This window comes from Myotis yumanensis, unplaced genomic scaffold (assembly GCF_028538775.1).
Source record: "Myotis yumanensis isolate MYYU_CA2020_CCGP unplaced genomic scaffold, mMyoYum1.0.hap1 SCAF_9, whole genome shotgun sequence".
NCBI lineage: Eukaryota > Metazoa > Chordata > Mammalia > Chiroptera > Vespertilionidae > Myotis > Myotis yumanensis.
Genome location: NW_027223760.1, coordinates 70,218,960 through 70,243,506, shown reverse-complemented (window position 1 = coordinate 70,243,506; position 24,547 = coordinate 70,218,960). Strand labels below are relative to the sequence as shown.

Sequence of the window (24,547 nt, the reverse complement as noted above, 5' to 3'; positions counted from 1 at the left end):
CTTTTGTTGAGTTAAGCCACTGAGATTGGGGGTTGTTTATTACCACAGCATAACTTTCCTCATCCTGATTGGCATAATGATAAAAGCTTAGCAATCTATAGGAGTGACTTCTTCGTAAAGTTCTTGGGGACTATTCTGTTTGTGAATTTTTCACCTAACTGATCATCAACTTTGCTCTGTATCATCTAGCTAGGTAAGCTGGTTGTGTTCTCTTAGATGTGTATCCCTGAAAAAATTACACCATAAACTTAAGTAGAAAAACTTCCCATCACAGTATCAGGCACTACATCAGGTCAAGGTATAGACATGGCTCCCTGCACATGGCTCCTCTTGATCCATAGGACTGTAAACTAAAAAGACGAATTATGTACCCCACCTATATTCAACACTGGAAAGACAATGACCGGATAAACACAATAGACACTCTCACTAAAAAAATGAAAAAAAAAAAGTAAAGAATGGGAAGCACATAGTAGCCACTGGTTGTAGGAATTCTGAAAGCCAGCAAGATACTTGTTACCTGCATCTCCTTCTTTCACAAACAATGTCCAGGACAAGAAAGGTTCCTTGATTAAGAGAGTTCTGTTCCCTAATCAGTTGTTCTTCCCAGCTGTTGGTTCTACTCTCCAGGCTTTACCCTTTAAGACATCTTCCCTTTTCCATAAAAACATGCAGCTAAATAGCCATCTCATCCTGCTTTCTGCCCATCTCAAGCTGGGCATGCAGCCCTTGTACTCCTTACCTCCACCACTGCCTTTCTGTCTACATGCTTTTGTGAAACTGTGGCCCAACCACAGCTCTTTCTAAATATATAGGTGCAGCACTCTACGAAGTTGGGGAGCATGGGGGTGGGGCATCTTTGCTGCAATGAGTAGAATATGAGGGTGCTGGAAGATATCACTAGAAAGTAGTCAACAGAATCAGAAGCCAAAAACACAAATCTGGCTTGAATCCCCAAAGCCAGATAATATACAGTGGCATCTGAAGCTGCAGTTTGTTTGACATTGGGTGAAATAATCCAACTGATAAAGCCACATGTGAGAAATAAGAGAAACTTGTCCTTAATATCACAAAGCAAGCCAATATTTTGAGGCTACCAATGTATCAATATTTTCTTGGACCTCAGCTTTTGGAAGAAGAAATATTGTTCATTAAAATCCAACTTCCTGGTTAATTTGAATACTATCCAGCTTATTGGTTGATGCCATTTCTGAAGAAGAGCTCTCTACTAGAAAATAGTAAATATGTTTCTACTTTAACCCAAGCAAATGAGCTGTTGTTGTTCCTTCTGCAATATGTTAAACTCAGATATCTCCAAATACAGTGTTGGAAAGCTGAGAATTCTAAGTGTGAAAATTGTCAAAATGTGGAGCTATTTTTGCCAAAAGGAACATGCTTATAATACTAGTCGTTACTAGAACTTACTCTTTCACAAATAATTCTAAGCTAATTTTCTCAAAAGGAGCAGTTTGTACTCATGTGAATTCTCTTGGTTCTCCTCTGTAGAGGAGAGACATTGACTGTGGTAAATATATGCTGGTACATCCCTCCTGACTCTCAGTAACACCCCCAACCATACAGTATGCATGCAACTTGCTGTAGGTTCTTCATGCAGAATGCAAAAAAAAGTTGATCTATCTGGGAGAGCTAGAAATAGTTGCTTATTAATCAGCAGAATGTCCCCTCCACCACCACCCACCACCTGTGCACCTCTGCACTGGACAAGCAGGTGCTCAGGAACCTTCCTTATTTGAGAGGCAAATGCAACCTTCTCTGAAGTGTGGTAGTGGAAGAGGGTGTTGTAGCAACCAGTTCTCCTGGCCACTCAGGCATCCTCCAAACAAAGGTAATTGATGAAGGGCACAAAGATAGAGTCTCATCTTTTATTTCTTCCTTACCTGAGACATGCAAAGGGAGAGTTTTGTTCAGTAATTCTTTTAAAAATATATTTTTATTGACTTCAGAGAGGAAGGAGAGGGAAAGAGAGATAGAAACATCAATGATGAAAGAGAATCATTGATTAGCTGCCTCCTACACGCCCTTTCCTGGGGATTGAGCCCTCAACCCAGGCCTGTGCCCTTGACCAAGGACCCTTCAGTCGCAGGCCTACACTCTACCCACTGAACCAAACTGGCTAGGGCTGTTCAGTAATTTAAGTAGTCAAACCACACTATGGTTTATTTCTAGTAAAACTGCGTAAGATTAAATTCTGTGTTTTCCTCAATCATTATTTCCTTCAGTTCTTTCCAGACCTTCCTGACTATCAGGTCAAAGGCCTCTATTATATGCTCCCATAGCTCAGTGTCCTGCTTAATGGTGATAGTTATCCGAGTGGCACATTCACATTTCTTTGTGCAGAGGTTTAATTAAGTCTCTGTCTCCTCACTCAACTATGGGCTATGTGAAGTCAGGAACCAGGTAGGATTTCTGCTTCCCATTGTATCCCTGGCCCTGGCATGTTGTAGGCACTTGGTAAATGCTGGTTGAACGAAGGGATGTTGAATGAGGAATAAGAACAAGCAATAGGTGATTATCTGTTTTCAAGACACCTTTCTTTTTAAAATATGATTTCCAAAATAAATTCCATTCTGTTCAGCAAGAACTCATTGTTCTGAAGTCTACTGTGTCTGTCTGAAAAGGCATGACTAGCACATGCACACATGTGCACACATACATTAATGATCTTAATAATTTCAAAGCTATATCGCCTCCCATATGCTAAGCGAAATATGCCAGTCAGAGAAAGACAAGTATCACATGATCTCACTCATATGTGGAATCTAATGAACAAAATAAACTGATGAACAAAGTAGATCCAGAGACATAGAAACATGGAACAGACTGTCGGATCTCAGAGGGAAGATGGAGGTGGGTGGGTAGGAAGAGATCAACCAAAGAACTTGTATGCATATATGCATAACCCAGGAACACAGATAGTACTGAGGTGAAGGCCTGGGGAAGTGGGAGGGGGCAAGTTTCTCAATGGGAGAAAAAGGGGGACATATGTAATACTTTCAACAATAAAGGTTTAAATAAATACAAACTGTGGAATCTAGGCATTCTTATTAGCTTATTTTTGGCTGACTTATCTCCTCCCTTCTTATGGTCTCTCTATGATTATATTTTTTAGTAAACTTACTAGTTCTTCCTTTTATTCCAGCAACCCAGAGGTTGCTAAATTACTTGTGCTCAGATTGCGCTCCTGAGAGGAGAACAGAATAGCAATAGGGATCAGGAAGCAGGCACAACTTGGAGAAATTGCAATGAAGCAAAGCTCGCCCACATCGTGATCAGTGAAACAAACCTCTGTTGCTTTGATTTGTGCTTCCAACAAAAAAACCAACTAGCAAAGATTAAAAGAAGGAAAAAAGGGTCCCAGCTCTTGCCCTTTCACTCTGGAACATAGGTTTCCAGCGAGGACACTCAGCCATGATTCACCATGTTCTGGACTCACCCTATTAGTCATTTTGTTTTATTTAAATTTGCCTTCGTTAATGCTGAGCTCCTGAGATCCTTCACCCTCTCAAATACCGAACAGCACACTGTGCTGCTTGGTTCTGTAGCAGCCTTAGGATCCACCAACAGGGGTGTCGCTTTCTCTCTGGCCGGACTAAACATTGATTGTTTTTTATTATAATGAAAATTACAGGAATCCATGAATCAAATAGATCAAGGCACTTCACTTGCCCTTTGTCCATTATCAAATTACCAAAGCTTCTAGAATTCTACCTAAAGGTAGGATTCTTCAACCTTCTGAATGCCTCTGGGCCTCGGTCTGAGGTTGCCCCTTCCATGAAGCAGAGATGCCCAGGTGGGAGAGCTTGGGCGGAGAAAAGAAGGTGTTCTTACCTCTTTTTTTTCTTTCCATGGAATAGAAGCTATGGATCCATATGTCTCTGGATTTTATTATAGAAAAATTAAGAGAAGAGACAAGTATGACTGACTTCTAATCAAATACGACATATATGATGGAATTGGTGTGTTTTCCTCTTTTATTATAGATACACAGCCTATATTTTGGAAGGGATACAGAGCCCTTAACATTTTCCTTCAGAGCAATTTTCAAAAGCTACTGTTCATCAATTCCATTTATTTCTTTTGAGAGGAAAAATCTCTTCACAGCCTAAATAACATTGCAACCCCAATGGGAGGAATTTTTCCAAGGTCCATGATTCTGCAACTGTATTTCCTTTTTTCTTTTCCTTTCTTCTTTCTTTTATTTTTGCTTTGTTTTTCTAATATTTATTTCAATTGTCTTTTACCTTTGAAAATAAGACCAATATAATTTGAATTAGCTCCAAAGAAAATAAGTGTTCACTGAAGAATGTGTGTTAAGACTTTGTGTTAATAGATGAGTAACCTCTGAGCACTTTTACTCCTACTAAACAGCACCATTGGTTACATTTTGCAAATTTGCCTAAAGTAGGTAACTTAACACAATAAAGAAAAAAACACATTGCTATGGTTTAGTGTTGCCAAATTAACAAAGCCATTTGAAGAAGCAGAAATAAATGTGTTCTGATGCTGACATATTATGTTCATAATAAAAGAGGGGAGAAGGAAACATCTTTGTCTACAGTTATCCTTAACAATCTTTATTGATCTCTAAGATTCTTTACCCTTTTTTACTGATTTACTCCAAAGTCTATAAATATTGGCAGCAAAATTAATTGAAATCTAGATAGCTTAATCCACCTTTCCTTTTTGATATCAATAGAACTAAGGAAGACAATGTATTTTCCTGGTATGAAATTAAAGATGTGTGTGGGTTTCCAAATATTTAAAAAGAAAAGGGATGTGTTGAAAGGATTGAAAAGATTGGAAAGCAACTGGAACAAGTCTTAGTTTGGCGGCCTCGAGACTGTTATTGTGGGGGGAGGACTGGACAGCAGCCCAGCCCACTGGTGTCCCAGGGTTTTGAAGCACAGGGACCAGGTCCCTCCTTTGTTCACTGGCAGCCCAGCTGGTTGCTAAGAGTTCATAGAATGAGCGCCTTGGAGATCTGCAGATGAAAAGTGAAGAGGGAGGCCACAGGTGGGAACAGAGCTGTCAGTACAAACTTTATTCTTCACTATCAGAATCATGCCAGTGGCAAATAGCCAGAGTCCCTTATGTGTTCTAGCAAAAAGCTTTCATTTGAGGGTTTCAAAAATTTCCTGGGAGCCTCTTACAATCTACAAGTAAAAACCTATACTGTGTTCCTGGACATCAAAAGTCTCCTGTACCTGATATTGAAATATTTATACTGAAGAAGAAATCAAGGAGTTTTGAGAAAGATCTGAGAGAGACACCTTATGAAGGTTGTGTCCAATCAAGCATACTTTCAAATACTAGTATATATTTAATTTTTCTTGAATTATTTTAACTGTCGTAGAGTCCAGTGCTTAGCAGTGAGACGTTGGTACAAGAACACATGTTGTTTTTCCCAACAGTAAGATCAGATTCCGCTGGATCCAGGAGAGCAGCTCACAGAAAAACGTGCCTCCCTTTGGTTTGGATGGAGTGTACATATCTGAGCCTTGTCCCAGTTACTGCAGTGGCCATGGGGACTGCGTCTCAGGGGTGTGTTTCTGTGACCTGGGGTACACCGGTAAGGCCTCAGACAGATGTCTGTTTGTAAAATATGTATCTCTAGTTACTATATTTCATGTTACTTCTTCTAAGGAAATATATTCTAAATTTAATCTTCCTTAAGTCTTAATTGTAAGAATTTGCAACCCAACCACATGAAATGCTAAAATATTTTGTAGTTTTGAGTTGCCTAAGGAATAAAAATATAACACAAACTTTTTTATTGATTTTAGAGAGATGGGGAGAGAAAGACACATACACATGCAGAGATTGATTTGACGTTCCACTTATTTATGCATTCATTGGTTGCTTCTTGTATGTGCCCTGACGGGAGATTGAACCTGCAACCTTGGCATATTGGGATGACGTTCTAACTAACTGAGCTACCCAGCCAAAGCCAACACAAATTTTTATTAGTAATAACAGTAACAATTAACATTGTTTGAGTTCCTAATTCATGCTAGGCACTATAGTAAGTGCCTTTTATTTCATCTCACTTAATTCTAACAATAACCTGTGCCATAATATTGTATTGTTCCTGTGTACATTTAAGGAAACTGAGGCACAGAGAGATTTAGTAATCTGACAAGGTTACACAGGTAGGATTGCTAGAGCTAGGATTCAAACCCTTGTAGTCATTTTTAAAACCCAGGCCCAAGATCTTAATCACTTGGCTGCAAGGACTCCCTGTGCTTTTCACATTGTTTTTTTTTATATAAGAAATGTAATTCTATACATTTAAAGTAACAGTCAACTTTTGAAATGATAAATCTAAGACTACCCATGAGAACTTTACAAGAATAGTATTTTCTGACCACAGTCACCATTGAATGTTGTTATAAGCAAAAATAAAAAGGGAGCTGAGATTAAAGATAAAATTAAAGGGAAAATATTATAAGCATCAATACCTTTTTTAGAATTTTTCTCGGAGACAACTTTAAACAGATTCTTCTTAGCTTTTCAGCGCCCTGCCCTTCTGGAGTGTAACCAGGGGCAAACGTGTTGTTCAGGGGCCTTCCGTGGAGAGAGCACTGTCACCGTGGCTTCAGGGTGGTTATCTAAAATCTGGGATTAACTCCTCCCATTCGTCCTCTAACAGAAGGGCGACAGAGAAGCTAACTTTATTGTGGACAAAATCTATTCTCAGTTTGTACAAATCCTTTGAGTAGCAAGACCCATGGAAATGTGTGGTTCCCAATGTCTCCCATTAAAAAATAAACAATTATAGGGGCAGAATAGTGTTTCTGAGGATGGTAGTGACGGCTGCATTTCAGTCATACAATTGTGAGATACAAATTTTCATTTGGTTTCTTTCTCCTAACACCTGTGCAAATGTTTCCTTGGCCCATGCGCTTGAATGTACCTCACAACATGAAAGGATTTCAATGAAACCTCTCTCCCATGTATTTCTTTTCTCGGAAGCCGCACAAGGAACCTGTGTGTCTAATGTGCCTAATCACAGTGAGATGTTCGATAGGTTTGAGGGGAAGCTCAGTTCTCTGTGGTACAAGATAACCGGAGGCCAGGTTGGAACGGGCTGTGGGACGCTTAACGACGGCAAATCCCTCTACTTCAATGGCCCGGGGAAAAGGGAAGCGCGGACTGTCCCTCTGGACACCAGGAATATCAGGTAAGTAGTTCATTGGTGCACTTCTCCTTGAACATTGTATTTACCGTGTCATATGGTCTAACCTGAAATGTATTCTGTTTCGGGGTTCTGTTCTGTTATTGAGGTTTACATAATAATGTTTCTCTATATAGATTCTGACATGTAAAAATGAGGCATAACTTAAAGTCTGTAATAAAATGGGTAATTTATACCACAATTTATTAATCAGTATACAGTCATAACCCAGCCTTGTATATCAGCTTGGTTTTCTAAACTTCTGCATTACTATGAAGACCATTTGGTATTATTTTTAACATATTTCAGGTAAAGCAAAGATTTTTTTTCAACTTTAAATTTTGTGTCTGAAAATGATGCATCCCATTTATCTAAGTTTATTTGTTTTCACTTAACGAAAAGTGCTCCAGAATTTAAAATACCTACGCTGACACCTACTGGTAAAATAAATAACTGCTTGGCTTTAAGGTCAAGTATCACACCTAAAATAAAACTGTGCTGCTTATAAATCAATTATATTATTTGAGAATTGGGAGAAAGAAAAATGAAGAAATGTTTGAAACTTCTAGACATTATTCTCACTAAAATCTGGAGTTCTGTGTCATACTTTCTGCTTTCAATCTCTTTCTCCTCTGAGTCCTCCTCTCAGGAGCCTGCCTGTCAGGTAGACCCTCTCTTTTGGTTTACCGTGGACTGAGACATAATGTCATTCACACTGAGTGAGTGTCAGTTGTGAAAAATTAAACCGTCTAATTATCTGGCCCTAACAAATGTAGCATTCAGCTTCTTTAAAAAAAACAGCATTTCTTGCTTGACTAGTCATTGAAATTTTGTAGATGAACTGGGTGCTGCCCTCTTGGATTTAGGTGTTGTTCTTGCATGGGATCCATGCCTGATTGTGGTACACAATTTTAGGTTCCTCGTGCCACCAGCGCGGGTGGTGTTTGCTTGTATAGCCTTGGCACTCCACTTATACTTCCCCTTCCCCTTGCGGTAGCCACACCTGCCGCAGGTGGACTTCGGAAGGGACAGCCCTTGGAGCCACTGCGGTGGCACAGTGTGTGCGGCTTGTTGCGCCGCTTTCCAAACAAGGATGTTTCCTTCGTCATCTTGCTTCTGTGGCCAAGACCAAAGAGCTCAGCTTCTTAATGTTAGATTTTCTTTTTCCTCATCTTGAGTTTCCAAGAACAGTATTCTCTTGATTTAAGGAACTCTCATTTCAGTGACTTCATTTCATTACATCAGCCTGTCAAAATAAAGTGGGGTTAAACTGTTTCCTTTAGTTTCGGTGGTTATTACAGAATAAAATTAATGTGATATGAATTATTTTTTAATGGTTAGAGAATAACTTATTATATAATCTCTGTTGTTTCTGGCGGCCATATGCCCTTTATGTTTAAAACTTAAGAATTATAGGATTTTTTGCCAAAACCGGTTTGGCTCAGTGGATAGAGCGTCGGCCTGCGGACTGAAAGGTCCCGGGTTCGATTCCGGTCAAGGGCATGTACCTGGGTTGCGGGCACATCCCCCGTGGGAAATGTGCAGGAGGCAGCTGGTCGATGTTTCTCTCCCATCGATGTTTCTAACTATCTATCTCTCTCCCTTCCTCTCTGTAAAAAATCAATAAAAATATATTAAAAAAAAAGAATTATAGGATTTTTGTGTGTGTCGTAAAGCAAAAGGTTAAATGTCTTCTGAATTCACCTATTTGTAAGTAACTTGGAGTTTTTTTCCTTCCCAGGCTCGTTCAGTTTTATATACAAATTGGAAGCAAAACGTCAGGCATTACCTGCATCAAACCAAGAGCTAGGAATGAAGGTAAGCTGCCACCTTTGATGGAAATTGCAGTTACTATTGGCAAGTTAGTTCTTTTTCCTCCCAGAGTTGGTCCAGGATTTTGCAAACTGATCCACTCCCTGAATCATTCCTTCTCCTCTCTTCTCCGTCATTGAATGGGCAGCTGCATAGAGCCATGATCTCTAAGATTCCCCATGCAGATCTGTAAGCCTGAAAAGCATCATGTCTGCTCTGGCTCAAATTTTATAACTTTCCACAGGGAGAAAAAATAGCAGAGACTTACATTCGGCTCAGAGACTAGAAATGTGTTTGCATAGATCATTATTGAATGCAGATCAAATGCTACTTTCTTCCCATAAACATTCTAGGGGCACTGGAATCATTGAGTAGAAGAAGCAGTTCTTGGTAATAATGAACATTAACTTTGAACACACATTATATATATATGGCACTATTCCATGTGTTTTAACTGTGTTCATTTAATTCCCATCATACCCCTTTGCTATAAGTACTATCAGTAGTCCTATTTCACAGATGTAGAAGCTGAGGTACAAGGAATTCAAGTAACTTACCCAAGATCATGCAGTTAGTAAGTGGATGAACAGGGATTCAAGCCACTTATACTAGGTCCAGACCCTATGATTTAACCACCATGCTATACTGCCTCTCTCCTTGCCCAGACCTCTGGTCTCTCTGGGCATCTATACCATCTTCTGCCTCAGTGATTCAGTTCTGAAAGAAATGCAGAAGGCTTGAAGCATGCAAGGTGGCCTTTAGGAGCTCTACAAAGATAATGAGGTTCCTTAAGGGACTCTGAATGTGAATTGGCTCCTAGCACGAAATCCTCCTCCAGATCAGGATCTCATAAATGGCATGTGAAGAGTTTTACAGCTTCTAAGTTTGTTATTATCTCAAGCATGACTGTGTAAAACATGGTGACTTAAACAGTACCTATTAGCCTGTAGACCTACTGATAGCTCTGTTCGTCAATTCTAAATGTCCTTGGCCCTATCAGCACACACTGAAAGCTTTTGTGACTTTTTCTGAGTATCTCAGTACTTTTAGTCTAGTAATTATCTAGATCACCTGTTTACTGAAGCAGCAGTCTAGAAACTTTTATAGACCACTTTGTGTTCTCTAATCTCTTCAACAAGGGTTTATTAAGAGTTCGCTCTAAGCCTGACATTATTCCAGTGAGCTGCAGATACAGTGTCACCAAAAGACTGATTCATCAGTCACAATGAGCTGAGTTATGCTGCAATAACAGACAGCTCTCTAATCTCGGTTTTAAAAAAAAAAGAATTTCTCCTTTGTGCTACATGGATCCTCTGAGGGCCTCATGCCAGCACCCAGAATAATGAAGCAGCTGCTGGGTAGATTGTGGGTATTGTCAGCCATGTAGCAAAGGGAAAGAGAGAATGTGGTGACGGGGACAAGAAGTACAAACTACCATGCGCCAGGAGAGGAAGAACCAGTGTCCCACTACCGACCACAGCAGACTAAACCCCTGCCTGAAGGGCACATACATTCTAGTGAGAGGAGTTAGAAAATAAACAACAAAGAAAATAAATAAGCAAGATGTTAGATTGATGGGCTCAATGAAAATAGATAAGCCAATGAGATGGAAAGTAAACTTATGCAGGGGGAGATGTTGATTTAGATAGAAGGTGGGGGTTGAGGGGAGGGTACGGTCCTGAGGAAGTGATGTTTAAATAGAAATGTAAAGGATGAGAAGAAGCCAGCCAGTTCAGGAACATTTTCCTGGCAGAAGAGACAGCAGAGGCCACGAGGTGGGAAAGAATTGTGGTATTGCAGGAGCAGAAAGAAGGGACTGTGGCTTGGGGCTCATAAAGGTTGGCGAGTGGTCTGTAATAAGGGACAGACAGGAGCTGGGTCACATAGGGTCTCGCTGGCCATGGTAAGGAGATGGGGTCTGAATCCATGTGTCATGGAGACCAACTGAAGGTTTTCCAGCCAACCAGCAGCATAATAGGATAAGTGTTTACAAGATCACCCTACAAACACTCTATGAAATTCAAAACAGATGAATATTTCCCAAGCACATGCCTGGCCCATGCAGAGATAGGAGCTTTGAGGAGTGAGAAAAAGACCAGGTCCTGTCCTCAGGACCTTGTTTTCTGATTGGAGAGGTAGAGCATTTTGATGTTTTCTTTAAATCCTTATGATAAAATTGCTATTTGAAAATAGTTTGTGGTTGGGATAGTGTAACAATTATGACTCTTTTGAAAATTACTAGTCTGTACCCCTATTCTTATATAAGCTATGAACAAACAAAACCTCTGACCAAAGTATAATAGGAAGCACCCACTCTTGATAGGCATTAGGCTCTCCTCTGTACAGCCTCTGGTTACATGCCCATTGGGCAGATTCCCTCAGTGTCCCCTTAGGAAAGAACAACTTCTGCTCAGCTACTCCTGAGCCATTGTCTTGAACTCACTGCTGGTTATGTAATTCACATCCCACAGGCATTTCTTAGCCTTTTACTAAAAAACTGGCTGTTAAAATGTAAATCTTTCTAAATCCTTGAACCAATCTTTTCTAGTGATGAAACCAAAGATTTTTTACTTACCCAAGCTGAAGCTCCAATTTACATATTTGGAATGAAAATCAAAATTAGGCTATATCCTATAAGACTGGGCAGAATGCAGATGGAGTTGTAATTTACAAAGAGAAATGTTTTACATGCTTTGAACACTCGGTAGATAAGCAAAAATGGCTTGGTTTATTCAGATGTGCAGGGTGTTAGATGACACAGCTAATGAGGCTCAGCACTTGATATAAAATATGGATATTGCTGTTTCCCCTCACTGCATTTCTCCACTCCTTTATAACTTCTCTGGGAGGCATTTCTTCATTGTCCTTTGGCATTGGGGGTCCTCAGCTCTGCAGACTTTGTTGCTGCTTGAAGGTATGTATATGTGACTCTCCTGGAAAAGTAATTAGGAGAAAGGCAACAAGCAGAAACCAGATGGAGTGTGGACTTCTTGAGCCAGACTTCTCCTATTTTAATGGACATCTGAATCCCTTCGAGAGGCCTGTTCAGATGCTGGTCCCTAAATCACGTTACTCTGGTGATGGACAGAGGGACGTTGGGTAGATGGGATAAGTGAAGGGAAAGGATGGCACAGAGAAAGGAAAGTAGAACCAACATTGGAAGGTAGTGAGTTTTTCTGCTTTGCAATTTAATAATTTGACTTTATTCAGACTTCAGTGACCAAGGTCTGACAAAATGTGTAAGGATCCTTCTGCTTAACAGAATTTCAAACTGGGCCTTGCTCACCACCTGGTGCGTTGGCAGAAAAGAGCACTAACTTGATTTTGTGATGGGGAGATTGAGCTATTTCTTCTGAGTGTATAATAATGATATGAGACTGTAATATTCAGGACAGAATCTGAAATTCAAATACATAATCTGGAGTGGATTTTTATGTTCCCCTTACCAGCCTACTCATTGTTCATACAACTTGAGTGGTCTTTAAAAGAGCTTATGTATTTTTTTTCTCCATTTCTGGGGAGGTGGTGCATTAGAAACTGTCAAGGAATTGATGAGCCTTCAGGTCTACTAATTCATTCCTTGGAAGTTAGATGAATGTGCACTCATTCCATGAGTCGCAATTTGAAGTTTCTGCTGCAGCCTTGCCATTTAAAAAATACTGTTCATTGCCTCGTTTGCCTCTAGGAAAGCTTTCCAAGTAACTGGATTTATGTCTTTTAACTCAGGGCTTATCGTTCAGTATTCAAATGACAATGGAATACTCTGGCATTTGCTTCGCGAGTTGGACTTCATGTCATTTCTGGAACCACAGATCATTTCCATTGACCTGCCACGGGAGGCAAAGACACCTGCTACAGCTTTTCGATGGTGGCAACCCCAACATGGCAAGTTACTGCTCACCCCAACTTTCCTGGTAGCATTTAGAACTTACGGTTAAAGCCACATTGTTTTGTGTGTTTCTTAATTTGCAGTCAATTTCTAGACAATTTGATTTAAAAGCACAGTCATAAAGATATGTATATTGTATATAATGAACCTTCTGTAACTGCCTTTATTCATCTGATTCCAGGGAAGCATTCAGCCCAGTGGGCCTTGGATGATGTCCTTATAGGAATGAATGACAGCTCTCAAACTGGGTTCCAAGACAAATTTGATGGCTCTATAGATTTGCAAGCCAACTGGTATCGAATCCAAGGAGGTCAAGTCGACATTGACTGTCTCTCTATGGATACTGCTCTGATATTCACTGAAAACATAGGTATATATTTTCACCAGATAAAAGGAGAGTATTTAATTAGCTAAAGGACTAAATTAACTAAAAATCAAGAGGAGATTCTCTAATGCAAAACTGTTGCATAACTGCCTGTGCTGAGGGAGGCTCCTGGAAAAAAAATAAAGTTGTATTGTCCTCTAATATAACTTGGTGGCCCAATGACAGTTCTTATTAGAACTCTCACAGAGCATGCAGAATATGACTGAGGTTTCTTAAAAGAAGGGCAAAATATATCTAGCTGAAGACATTCCTTTGTTTCATAATTTGCAGAATTACAGACTTAAGGCTCTATATTCACCCTTCTCAAGATAGTGAAGTTTTTCCAGTTAGCAGCCTTCCATGTTTTCGAGTCTATGCTAATCAAATACTAGTAAAAATACCACCGAAGAATGAGGCACGAAGGATAAGACATGATTTTCATTTGCTACTGAAAGTGTCTGTGACCCGCATGTGCCAAATAAGAAAAGAGAGCACAATTATATGCTACCCATTAAACTTTTCCTTTCGTGTAGGAAAACCTCGTTATGCAGAGACCTGGGACTTTCATGTGTCATCATCGACCTTCTTGCAGTTTGACATGAGCATGGGCTGTAGCAAGCCCTTCAGCGACTCCCACAGCGTCCAGCTCCAGTATTCTCTGAACAATGGCAGGGACTGGCATCTTGTCACGGAAGAGTGTGTCCCTCCAACCATTGGCTGTCTGCACTACACAGAAAGTTCAATTTACACCTCGGAAAGATTCCAGAATTGGAAGCGGATCACTGTCTACCTTCCACTCGCCACCATGTGAGAATTGTCATTTGGCTGTGTGGCAGAACTTCCTTTAGGTTTCTGTCACCTAATTTGAAAATAATTGTGATTCCGCTTGGCAATGCTGTTACTTTCTCATGATGATTATGCACAGAATGTGCCAGGAAGAAAAGTGTAAGGTGCTTTGGGCTGCGGTTTTTAATGTGGTGAAGAGTTCCGAAAGTTTGTCAAGGCTGAATTTTTCTGCTCCTCAGCCCCGTGAAGGCTGCCCATCAGATTCCATTTTTAAACTGTTGTAAAAATAAGTATCTTCCAAATAAACAGGCAGATACTTATTCACATTAAGCAGTAAGTGAAATCATCGCATATGGAAAACATATGAAGTATCCTCAGTTGTTAGCTTGTGGGTTTTTTTTATTTTCAAAACCACAATAAAATGCTCATATTATTTTACATCTTTCTTCCCCTCACCAGCATTTCGGATCACATTTAAGAGTTGTTTGGGGGCTTATAACAGGCTCCCACTTCCGTGGTTTAGGCGTTTGGATGTTTTAGGATCTTTCTAGAAACTAAGGTGTACTGTGGTGGCTGGTTGGACATTGTGCCATCTGGAACTGCTCCCCCCAGAGCCCTGTCTCCCTCCTCCACGCCCCGCCCCCCCCCCCCAACCCCTGCCACCTCCCCACACTGCTCTGTTCTGAATTGCAAGCAAGTTGGCCTGTATAGGCTGTAAGTGCCAGCCTCTGTGCCTGCTGGCTTCCTGATAGATTTAGACAGTGGCAGACACTGGCAAGAGATTGGAGGGTGGAACCAGAGATACACCAGGATATTCCTCCCTCTCCCTTTCTGCCTCAAGTGCATGTTGGCCAACTTCAGTGGCTCCAGCTCTTTCCAGGTGGCCCTTCATGTGCCCTTGACCTGTGGACACCAACAACAATGTCTCCTGCCTGTGTCCCTCCAACTTTGGACTTGTAGAGGCTTCCTGACTTTGCTAACCTCTGGTTTCCTCACTGCCCCTGTTGGCTTCTCAGCTCTACCACTAACTGCATACAGTTCCTTGCATCAAATTCTGTTTGTATTAAATACTTATAGTGGTTTTTGTTTTCCTGGTTCAATTTTGATTAATAGAAGCATAACCACATGGCAGAAAAACACTGCAGGAAACTAAAGCATTTAGTATTGAGCCTAAAATCATATCCTATGGACCCCAGAGCTTTTCAGGATGCTTCCTTGTAGCTCATTTGTTCAGTTTGTTTTCATTCAACAAGCATTTGTTGAATCTCTATTGAGTTTTAGACCTCTAACACGACACAAATAGGCTGATGCCAGGACACAAATACATTATTTGGGATAACAGACTTCTAAGCAGTTTATGATATAAAATTCTAACAGGTAATACACAGGGATATTATTGGAGCACAGGGAGGTAATACTTAACTCAGTTTGGGGAGAACAGAGGGAGCTTTCTGGAGGAGCTGATGTCTGAGCTGAGTCTTGCTCAAGCACAGAGGGCCTGCCTGGAGGGCATGTTTGCTGTTGAAAACCTAAACAAAATCCCAGACACCAGAGAGTTTCATGGGGAAATGCAAGGATTCGGTGCTGCCAGAGTATAATTGTGAGGCAAGAAATAGGGGAAAATAAGACAAGGGAAGAGGGCAGATGATGAAGGCACCACATGTGTCAGGACCAATGAAGCTCAATGGAGCTTCCCCCTTTAGGGACCATAGAGCAGGGACCTCATGGCAAGAACTTTGCACGATTCCAATCTTTCCCCGTGTCTGTCACCCTGGGTCCCCTTCCCAGTACTGGATGGCAGTGAACGTCTGAGAACAAAAACTAAAATAAACCCATAGTTCAAAATAACTTTCCCACCTCACACATGTTCGAAGCCTCTTGCATGAAAAAAAAAATGGTGAAATATTTTAAAAGCCTCTTTAATACTTTCTTGTTTATAGTGCAAGAGGAAATAGTATCCAATACTTGGTATGAAAATCAAGTGTCTTAAAGAAGAGGGAACTGGAACCTGGAGGAGAGTACTTTAAGTAAATGGGGAATTGAAGTAAATGTTCTCATGCTTTCCAGGTTGCTTGTCGAACTACGTGTGTTTTCTTTGCTTAGATCTCCCAGGACGCGGTTCAGATGGATTCAGGCCAACTACACTGTGGGAGGCGACACCTGGGCTATTGACAATGTGGTGCTGGCCTCAGGGTGCCCGTGGATGTGCTCGGGACGAGGGACTTGCGATGCTGGACGCTGTGTGTACGTTAACACTGGCAGTTCCTCTTTGGGGAATACAAAAATAAACATGGCTTCTTAAACTCAGGACAAATAATGCCTTTTCTCCACTCGTTTTTTTCATAGATGTGACCGGGGCTTTGGTGGAACCTACTGCGTTCCTGTTGTTCCTCTGCCCTCCATTCTTAAAGATGATTTCAACGGGAACTTACATCCAGACCTTTGGCCAGAAGTGTACGGTGCAGAGAGGGGGAATCTGAATGGTGAAACCATCAAATCCGGAACATCTCTCATTTTTAAAGGGGTCAGATAACACTCTACTTCTCCATACTGCTACTGAAATTCCTTTCGTCACGCTCTGCTCCGCACAGATGCATTTCTGAATCTGTTCAGATGATGTGTTTTATACATAATTATTGTCTCCTCGCCCACACCGTGTTTCCTCTTCTATTCAGCATATTATTTATGACCACTTAGGCATAAAATTTTTCCTCCACTTTGGTAACCATACTTTTTTACTTTCTTCTTGAATCATAGATATACAAATTATACAGATGTAATTTCTAGAATTTTCACTTCTGGAATGTAACACTTTATTATTGACGATTTAATTTGCAATATTTTAAAATAGTTTTTTAATATATTTTTATTGATTTAAAAGAGGAAGGGAGAGGGAGAACAAGATAGAAACATCAATGAGAGAATCATTGATCGGCTGCTCCTGTATGCCTCCTATTGGGGATCAAGCCCATAAACCGTGCATGTGCCCTGACCAGGAATGGAACCCTGACCTCCTGGTTCATATGTCGATGCTCAACCGCTGAGCCAAACTGGCCGGGCTAAAATAATTTTGTGAAAAGTCTTTGCTTTTTCTTTCCTTTTGCCCCCACCAATAGAACCATTTTTTCACTAAGAAACCAAACATTTAAGTCAAGTTAAATAGCATTCTCAAGCATTGTTAGTATTTTTTCTATTTCATCCTGGATATCTGGTTAGAGAAATGTCAGGCGATTGTGTGAAGCTCCGTGCTGAGCTGGCACATCTGCGTATGTGAACCCATGCTTTATCGAGTCTCTCTCAGCATGGGAAAACCAGCTAATCTAGGTGTGCAAATGAAATCTTTAACAGAAATCTGCATGGGTTTCTGTACAACCTTAATGATTAACACCTAACACTTGAAAATTAGACACCCCGGAACTTTTTCAATTATAGCTAATAGGTGCTGCCTATCATCCTTGTTTGAATTTAGAACTTTCTCGAGTTTTGGGTGAGACAGAAAAAATGCTTAGGAGTCTGAGACTTACACCCTAAGAGTTATGAGGAACCAAAGAAATTGAGGTAGAACTACTGGGTTTTGTTGTGTGTGTGTGGGGGGGGGGGGGTGGTTGGGGTTTAGTCTTGTCTAAGGCTTTAGCTCTCATTACCACTACCTCACTTTTGATCCGTTTGAAACTGTTGACAGGATAAAAAATGAGAAGCCCTGTCACCTTTCATAATTCAAATATCTTTCCCTGGTAAATTGTTAAGCAATAGAATTAACCTGGTCCCTAGACCCGATAAAGGAGGAAGACATATAGTCTTTTATGTTTTCCCTTTAGCCACCCAAATGCAAGAGCAGCCAAGCATTATATGTATTAGACATATTATCCATCAGCTCAGCAAGATGTAGTGAGGGCTTAGTGTGTGCCATTCAGTAGGTTGTAGTTTGACCTAGAAAGGCATTCTTTCATGAAAAAAGAAATGATAGTCTCTTTTTAATGTTTATAGACTCAGGAATTGTATCAGTTAAAATAGCTTGTTGTATGCAAAAGAATTTCTCACATTTAGCACAAATGGATTACTGAACCTGGAAAAACAATGACAAAAGAAAAATATCTACTGGTACATGAACTAGAATATATGCAGAACCCAAGCCTGACCGATTCACCATGTAATTATCAATGTCAAGTGCTAGACTATAAACAAATACTACAAATATAAAAGGAAGATATTTACATATTACAGGTCATACCCACTTTCAACAAAGTTGCTCTTACAAAGTGAAGTATAAAATTAGACACCCTAGAACTTTTTCAATTATATGGAACAACTTACTAGTATACCTACATTCCATAATAAAAGGGGAAGGGTAGTTGTAGTCCTTTTTCTTAATACTAGCAAGGGATATGTATTAGTTGGATCTATCAACTAATTACCTCAAAGCTTTTTCTTTTTTTAATATATTTTATTGATTTTTTTTTACAGAGAGGAAGGGAGAGAGAGACAGAGTTAGAAACATCAATGAGAGAGAAACATCGATCAGCTGCCTCCTTCACACCCCCTACTGGGGATGTGCCCGCAACCAAGGTATATGCCCTTGACCAAAATCGAACCTGGGACCCTTCAGTCCACAGGCCGACGCTCTAACCACTGAGCAAAACTGGTTAGGGCAAAGCCTGTTCATTACAAGCTGAAGAAGACACCTTCCCCCATAACTGCCACCTTCACATGCCATCAAGTTGCAAAAACATCCAAGCTTTGGTGCTTGCTAGTGTATGAGGGAGAGTGTAATGATCTTGACTCAGGAAGAACAGGCATTGATTCAATGTCACAGGCTGAGTAAGGCAGTGAGTTATTAGGATAAAAGAAAAACGACAACTGGAAATATAAGGCTTGTTACATGACAACCTTCAATCCTGGAAGTTTGAATCTATGCTTTGTGAAGTTCAAGCATGCGTTTAAATGCAGTTGCGTTTTCATACAATATCAAATAATTCTCAAATTCTAAATTTAATATTATGTGGATTTCTTCTCCTTAAACCAAAAGATGATTTAATCAACAAAACACTGGTGCCTGGTCAGTGTAGCTCAGTGGTTGGGCGTCAACCTATGAACCAGGAGGTCACAGTTCGATCCTGGTCAGGGCCCATGCCCAGTGGGGGATGTGCAGGAGGCAGCGAATCAGTGATTCCCTCTTATCATTGATGTTTCTAACTCTCTCTCCCTTCCTCTCTAAAATCAATAATAATATTTTTAAATTTAAAAAATCAACACTGCTTTCAAAATATTTTTAAATTAAAAAAAATCAACACTGGTATCTTAGGAAGGATGGAGGATAAGTTTCAGAATCTGACCTGTCTGGGTTCAAATCCTGTCACCACCACTTATAAACTGTTACTGTCCCTCTGAGTATCATTTTTACCTGCAACATGAAGAGAGTAACATCGTCCCCTTAGGAGTCCTAGGGGCTTTAAATGACAGGTGTCAGTTTTAGAACAGAGCATGTTGCGGACAGTATGCCGTGGCTATTACAAAATCAGTTCTATGTAAAATGTTTCAGCTATCGCGGAAAGTGCTCTATAGCAGATGTCCTGAAGAAGAGGAAGAATTTGCTTTGCCTAAATCTATTTGGCATTTGTTTTAAAAAATCAGTTGACAGTGTTACTCAGGATAACACAGCCCTTCACCACCAAAAGTCACTTCATTCAGAAGTCACAGCTGAAAAACTAAAAAAACAGTTTGGACCTTTTAAATTTAGTTAAATTTATCATCATGTCCCTGAGTCTTTTTCCACCACTACTTTCTAGCTGTAAGAATTTTAAAATTAAAATTTTTTTAACTTATAAAAATTTAACTTAGGACATGTTCATGGTGAAATTTTATTGGCCTTCACTGCAGTCCTGTATACACATATAGAAAACAAGCTATGGAGCTGTCATTGCCAGGCAACCAGAAATAGTTATTAGCAGAAAAAAATTGCTAAAGCTAATATGACCATTTTCCTCTTTCCTCGGCTTCTCTGCATGAGCGGGTGGAGCCCAGGCACGAGGACTCGCTTAGTTATGCCTTATTTAACTTGACCAGCTGGAGGGCGTTGTGTCAGCCTGAATGAGAGCCCCCCGGGGCTGTCAGAGTGTGCGAAGGAGTGGTAAGTTCTGAAGACTCCTTGGGACCCTGAGAAATTCACCTATCAGTTCCCAGCTTCCAGCAGGAGCACTTGGCACATTTTCCATCTGTTTCCTCGTTAGTCTGCTCACAGCATGCTGGGATCAAAGGAGGCTATTTTTTTAAAAAAGGCCTGTAGATATATAATGCTATCATTTTTGCACTTTTTTCTAATAGTCACAGCAAAATGTGATTTAGACTTGAGATAATGCAATTGTGTCATTCAGGCATAGGAAATGAAAGCCTTTAAGAAAGTGGAAACTATCCATTTTTCCTTTTATACTAGACCAAATATGGCTTCTTGATCATTACATGTATGTATCTATTACTTAGCTGATCCAAGTTAGGGTGTATAAAATCAAAATGATTTTTCAATGAAATAAGATTGCTTAACATACTATATTTTTGTTTTCAGGAAGGACTAAGGATGCTTATTTCAAGAGATCTAGACTGTACCAATACCATGTATGTCCAGTTTTCACTTAGATTTATAGCAAAAGGTAAGTCATTTCTATGGGTATGATTTTATTATTTCCCTTCAAGAAAACTCTCCCATGCACAATTCCTTATCCACAAAGAAATAATGTATTTGAGGTCCATAAATTTTATCATATGGAAGAGCTAACATAAATTTAAGTACATAAAGGTTAACAAATGTTCTTCTATAATAAAATTCATCTGATATAAGATAAGATGACTGATTTTATAATAATTGCACATAGCTATAATAATCATACTAGTTCTGTGGTAGTTAAATTTATCATCATGTCCCTGAGTCTTTTCCCACCACTACTTTCTAGCTGTAAGAATTTTAAAATTAAAAATGTTTAACTCATAGAAATCTTAGATTTTCTTTCACATATGTGAATTCAAAAAAACCAACTCTTTTGTCATTCCGAGATTTCATATTAACTAAGTAACTTTCTTGACAAGTAATGCCAATTGTATATAACAAATTTTCAAATAGATTTTTATTTGTATCCTGAGATTTAAATGTTTGATCCTCTGTAAACTTGGGATGCCAATAGAATTTAAAAAAAAAAGTTTATGTAATATTTCCTAAATGAAAACACAAAGATATGTCTATAGCTGGAAAGAGGAGATACTATTGAATGAAAATCAAAAATTTGTTGTTTTTTTTGAGATATAGTCATACAGAAAATTCAACCTGTCATTACTTTAAGTTGCCTCTGAAGTATTTGGACTACAAAACCTCTATGTGAATATAAGTCAGCTTATGCAGTGATGCCAAAAGACTAGTCTAAGAGCAGACTGTTTCCCCGTTTTAGCACAGAATGTCTTATGCTTGTGTTATCTTCTTTCTAGGTACTCCAGAGAGGTCTCACTCTATTCTATTACAATTCTCTGTCAATGGGGGAATCACTTGGCACCTGATGGATGAGTTTTATTTCCCTCAAATGACCAACATACTTTTCATTAATGTTCCCTTGCCATACACCGCCCAAACCAATGCTACAAGATTCAGACTCTGGCAGCCTTATAATAACGGTAAAAATGCACATGTTTTCTTATGATGAGCACTGCCTGTGTCATGTTAACACGTTTGTTTCTAAAGTGGGAGGAAGTGTTTATCAACTGAGTAGCTTAGCTATTCATCACACACATTTCACATGCTTCACTTTTGAGGAGTCTCAATTAATATTTATATATATATCTTTATCATCTCTTCATATTTGATTCATAAATTCTCTTGATGATGAAAATATAACTGAATCTTGTCATAGGTCTAAGGTTTTTAAAAAATAATCCAACATTACCATTAGGCACTCATCAATTGTAACTACGTTTTTTGCTGAATTCATTTAGGAACACATAGTTCTTCTGAGTATGGCATTTCATTAGCGAGATAGAACATTATAGCAAAATGCCATGACAAAGTAAGAGGGCTTACACCAAGCAGATAGTGCCTTAGATAAAATATGCTTATCACATACACTTGTTTCAGATGAAAAGGCAAAGTGAATGTATAATTTAATAGCATTTTCAAATGGTCAAAGAAAATGATTTTACAAATTTTTAATGTTTTATTACATCCTATATTTCTATTAACTGCTGATTATAAAGGACCAGACTCTGCCAAATTATGCATTTAATGGTCTGTGTAAGCATGGAAATACCACATTAAGCAGATTCTTTGCAGAGGTAACACAGAAATAAATAAGAAAAATGTACTGCCATCTCTAAAATTTAACCTGAGCATTTCCTTTATAACTAATAAGTCAAAATAAATACTTTTAATTTGTTGTGAAGAGAAAACTCCATCTTTTATGTTTTGTACCTTTTATATTTATGTTAAATATAATCTTTTCCATTTGGACCAAATAAAAATTCACAAAGGAATGCAACCAGTTTCACAGTCCAAAGGATATTGTCTTTGTGTTGTGTTTGGAATGCTTACCTGGTTTTTCTTTATTGTTTTCACCAACGACTTCCAAAATGAAGGAGAGAGAGAACCATTTGAATCATCAGGTTACTCCTACAGGCTCCTGTTTAAAAGTACTTTTTTATATTTTGTAAGAATTGTACTAAAAATAGGAACCTGTAAAAAAGCAACCTTGGGAAATCTTGACGTTTCTGCTTGGCCTGGTCTTTATCTTGTTTTCAATTCAATGTAAACAGTGCTTTGCAAAAGTAGCCTTGGTTTGCCTTTCTTATCTTCTTAGTAATATCTTCCCTACACACCCAGCCTAAGCCATGAATCAAATTCTATGACAGCCTAAGGAGTGATTTTACTAGTTTTCTGGGTATTTCCGCATATCTTTAAATAAACCGATGTTTTGAAAATCATTAAGAAAAAATAAAGTATATAACAGTATTTTCTTCTGTATAGTTTTTAACAATTAAATAAAATTATGCATCAGGCAGTGTTTTAATAGCCATGATCCTTCCGCCTGACAAAAGCATGATGCCAAACCATGGGTTAACTCTAAAATCATGAGCTGTTTCTTGAATAGACTAGTTAGTATAGCTCTGTTCTAAGTCTGAAGGTTGACTGCTCATCCTCACAGATCCATACGTCTTATATATTCCCTGAAACCATGAAAACAAACTCAAAGCTCTCTCTTGTCACTGGTACGGTTAGTAGCACCACTATGACCAAAAAAGGCAGCGCACTTACACAAGCTGTTTGTCACATCTTTCTTGAATTAATAAGGCTGTTCCATCCTGTGTCAACTTAATATGATTGAAAGCTTAATTTGTTTTATACTGTCACTGTAATCACTGTAAACACAGTGTTGTGTAGTTAGTGTTTCATTGCCAAGGCATATGTTTGACCTGTTGTTACTGAGTCCCTCTGTCCTTGACTTTCTTCCATGAGCAAAATGTCCATCTGATTTTCACCATTGGAAAAACTTGCGTTCTCCAAAAATGCCTTAGGTAAGAAAGAAGAAATCTGGATCATTGATGACTTCATTATTGATGGAAATAATTTAAACAACCCTGTGATGCTTCTGGATACATTTGACTTTGGGCCCAGAGAAGACAATTGGTTTTTCTATCCTGGTGGTAACATTGGTCTTTATTGCCCATATTCTTCAAAGGGAGCACCGTAAGTATTTTAATTCAGAAACTAAAAATAAAACCACTGCTCTCTGCAAATCACAATGAACTTTCTCCTAAACGGATTCCTTGTTGTTGTTTTGTATGACAGTGAGGAAGATTCAGCTATGGTGTTCGTTTCAAATGAAGTCGGTGAGCATTCCATTACCACCCGCGACCTCAGTGTGAATGAGAACACCATCATACAATTTGAGGTACTTGGCTTTGTTCTACCAGAAATGCTTTACATTTTATCATGAACAAAACCTAGGAACAAAGAGGAAAATCTCAGATAATTTCATGCATTATGGCTTTCCATTTTTATACAAGGACAAAACAGGTTTTACATCGTAACTCATTTTTATTAGCAGAACGAATTGTCATACTAAGGTTTATTTCTGAATTTTTGTCCTTTACTTATGACATAATCTCCCACCTTCTAAAATGGGAAGTTGTTGAAATAAATTATTTTAAACATTATAAGTATAAAAAGGACCATACTCTTCTAGTATTATTATTTTCATAATTGTTATGTGTTACTTAGGACCCAAGTCAATGTAACTATAGCCTATATAATGCCAGCACATATATGTAATATTTACCATGGTGTCATGAATTTTACAGATAAAATAATACTGCACTGTTTTTATAATTTCAAATATATTTTCTCTGTGTATTTCATGAATATTCATGAACTCTATTTTTCAATAAAGTAACTAATAATGTAATTTTACAAACCTTTATTATTTCAAAAACTTAGATAAAATTAGCAGAACCAAAGGTGCATTATGCCAGG

The 24,547-nt window shown here is 39.0% G+C and overlaps 1 protein-coding gene across 2 annotated transcripts in view; it reads left to right on the top strand.

Moving 5' to 3' along the window:
• The window catches only part of RELN (reelin), a 423,783-nt gene that overhangs the window by 332,393 nt on the left and 66,843 nt on the right, over nucleotides 1-24,547 (top strand). For both annotated transcript variants that reach the window (XM_070424598.1, XM_070424599.1), the window contains exons 29-40: nucleotides 5,433-5,590; nucleotides 6,994-7,201; nucleotides 8,937-9,013; nucleotides 12,734-12,892; nucleotides 13,078-13,266; nucleotides 13,794-14,067; nucleotides 16,150-16,290; nucleotides 16,393-16,570; nucleotides 20,606-20,690; nucleotides 21,517-21,699; nucleotides 23,590-23,761; nucleotides 23,864-23,966. In XM_070424598.1, coding sequence (XP_070280699.1) covers nucleotides 5,433-5,590; nucleotides 6,994-7,201; nucleotides 8,937-9,013; nucleotides 12,734-12,892; nucleotides 13,078-13,266; nucleotides 13,794-14,067; nucleotides 16,150-16,290; nucleotides 16,393-16,570; nucleotides 20,606-20,690; nucleotides 21,517-21,699; nucleotides 23,590-23,761; nucleotides 23,864-23,966 — 1,927 coding nt within the window. The remainder of the gene's footprint in view (nucleotides 1-5,432; nucleotides 5,591-6,993; nucleotides 7,202-8,936; nucleotides 9,014-12,733; nucleotides 12,893-13,077; nucleotides 13,267-13,793; nucleotides 14,068-16,149; nucleotides 16,291-16,392; nucleotides 16,571-20,605; nucleotides 20,691-21,516; nucleotides 21,700-23,589; nucleotides 23,762-23,863; nucleotides 23,967-24,547) is intronic.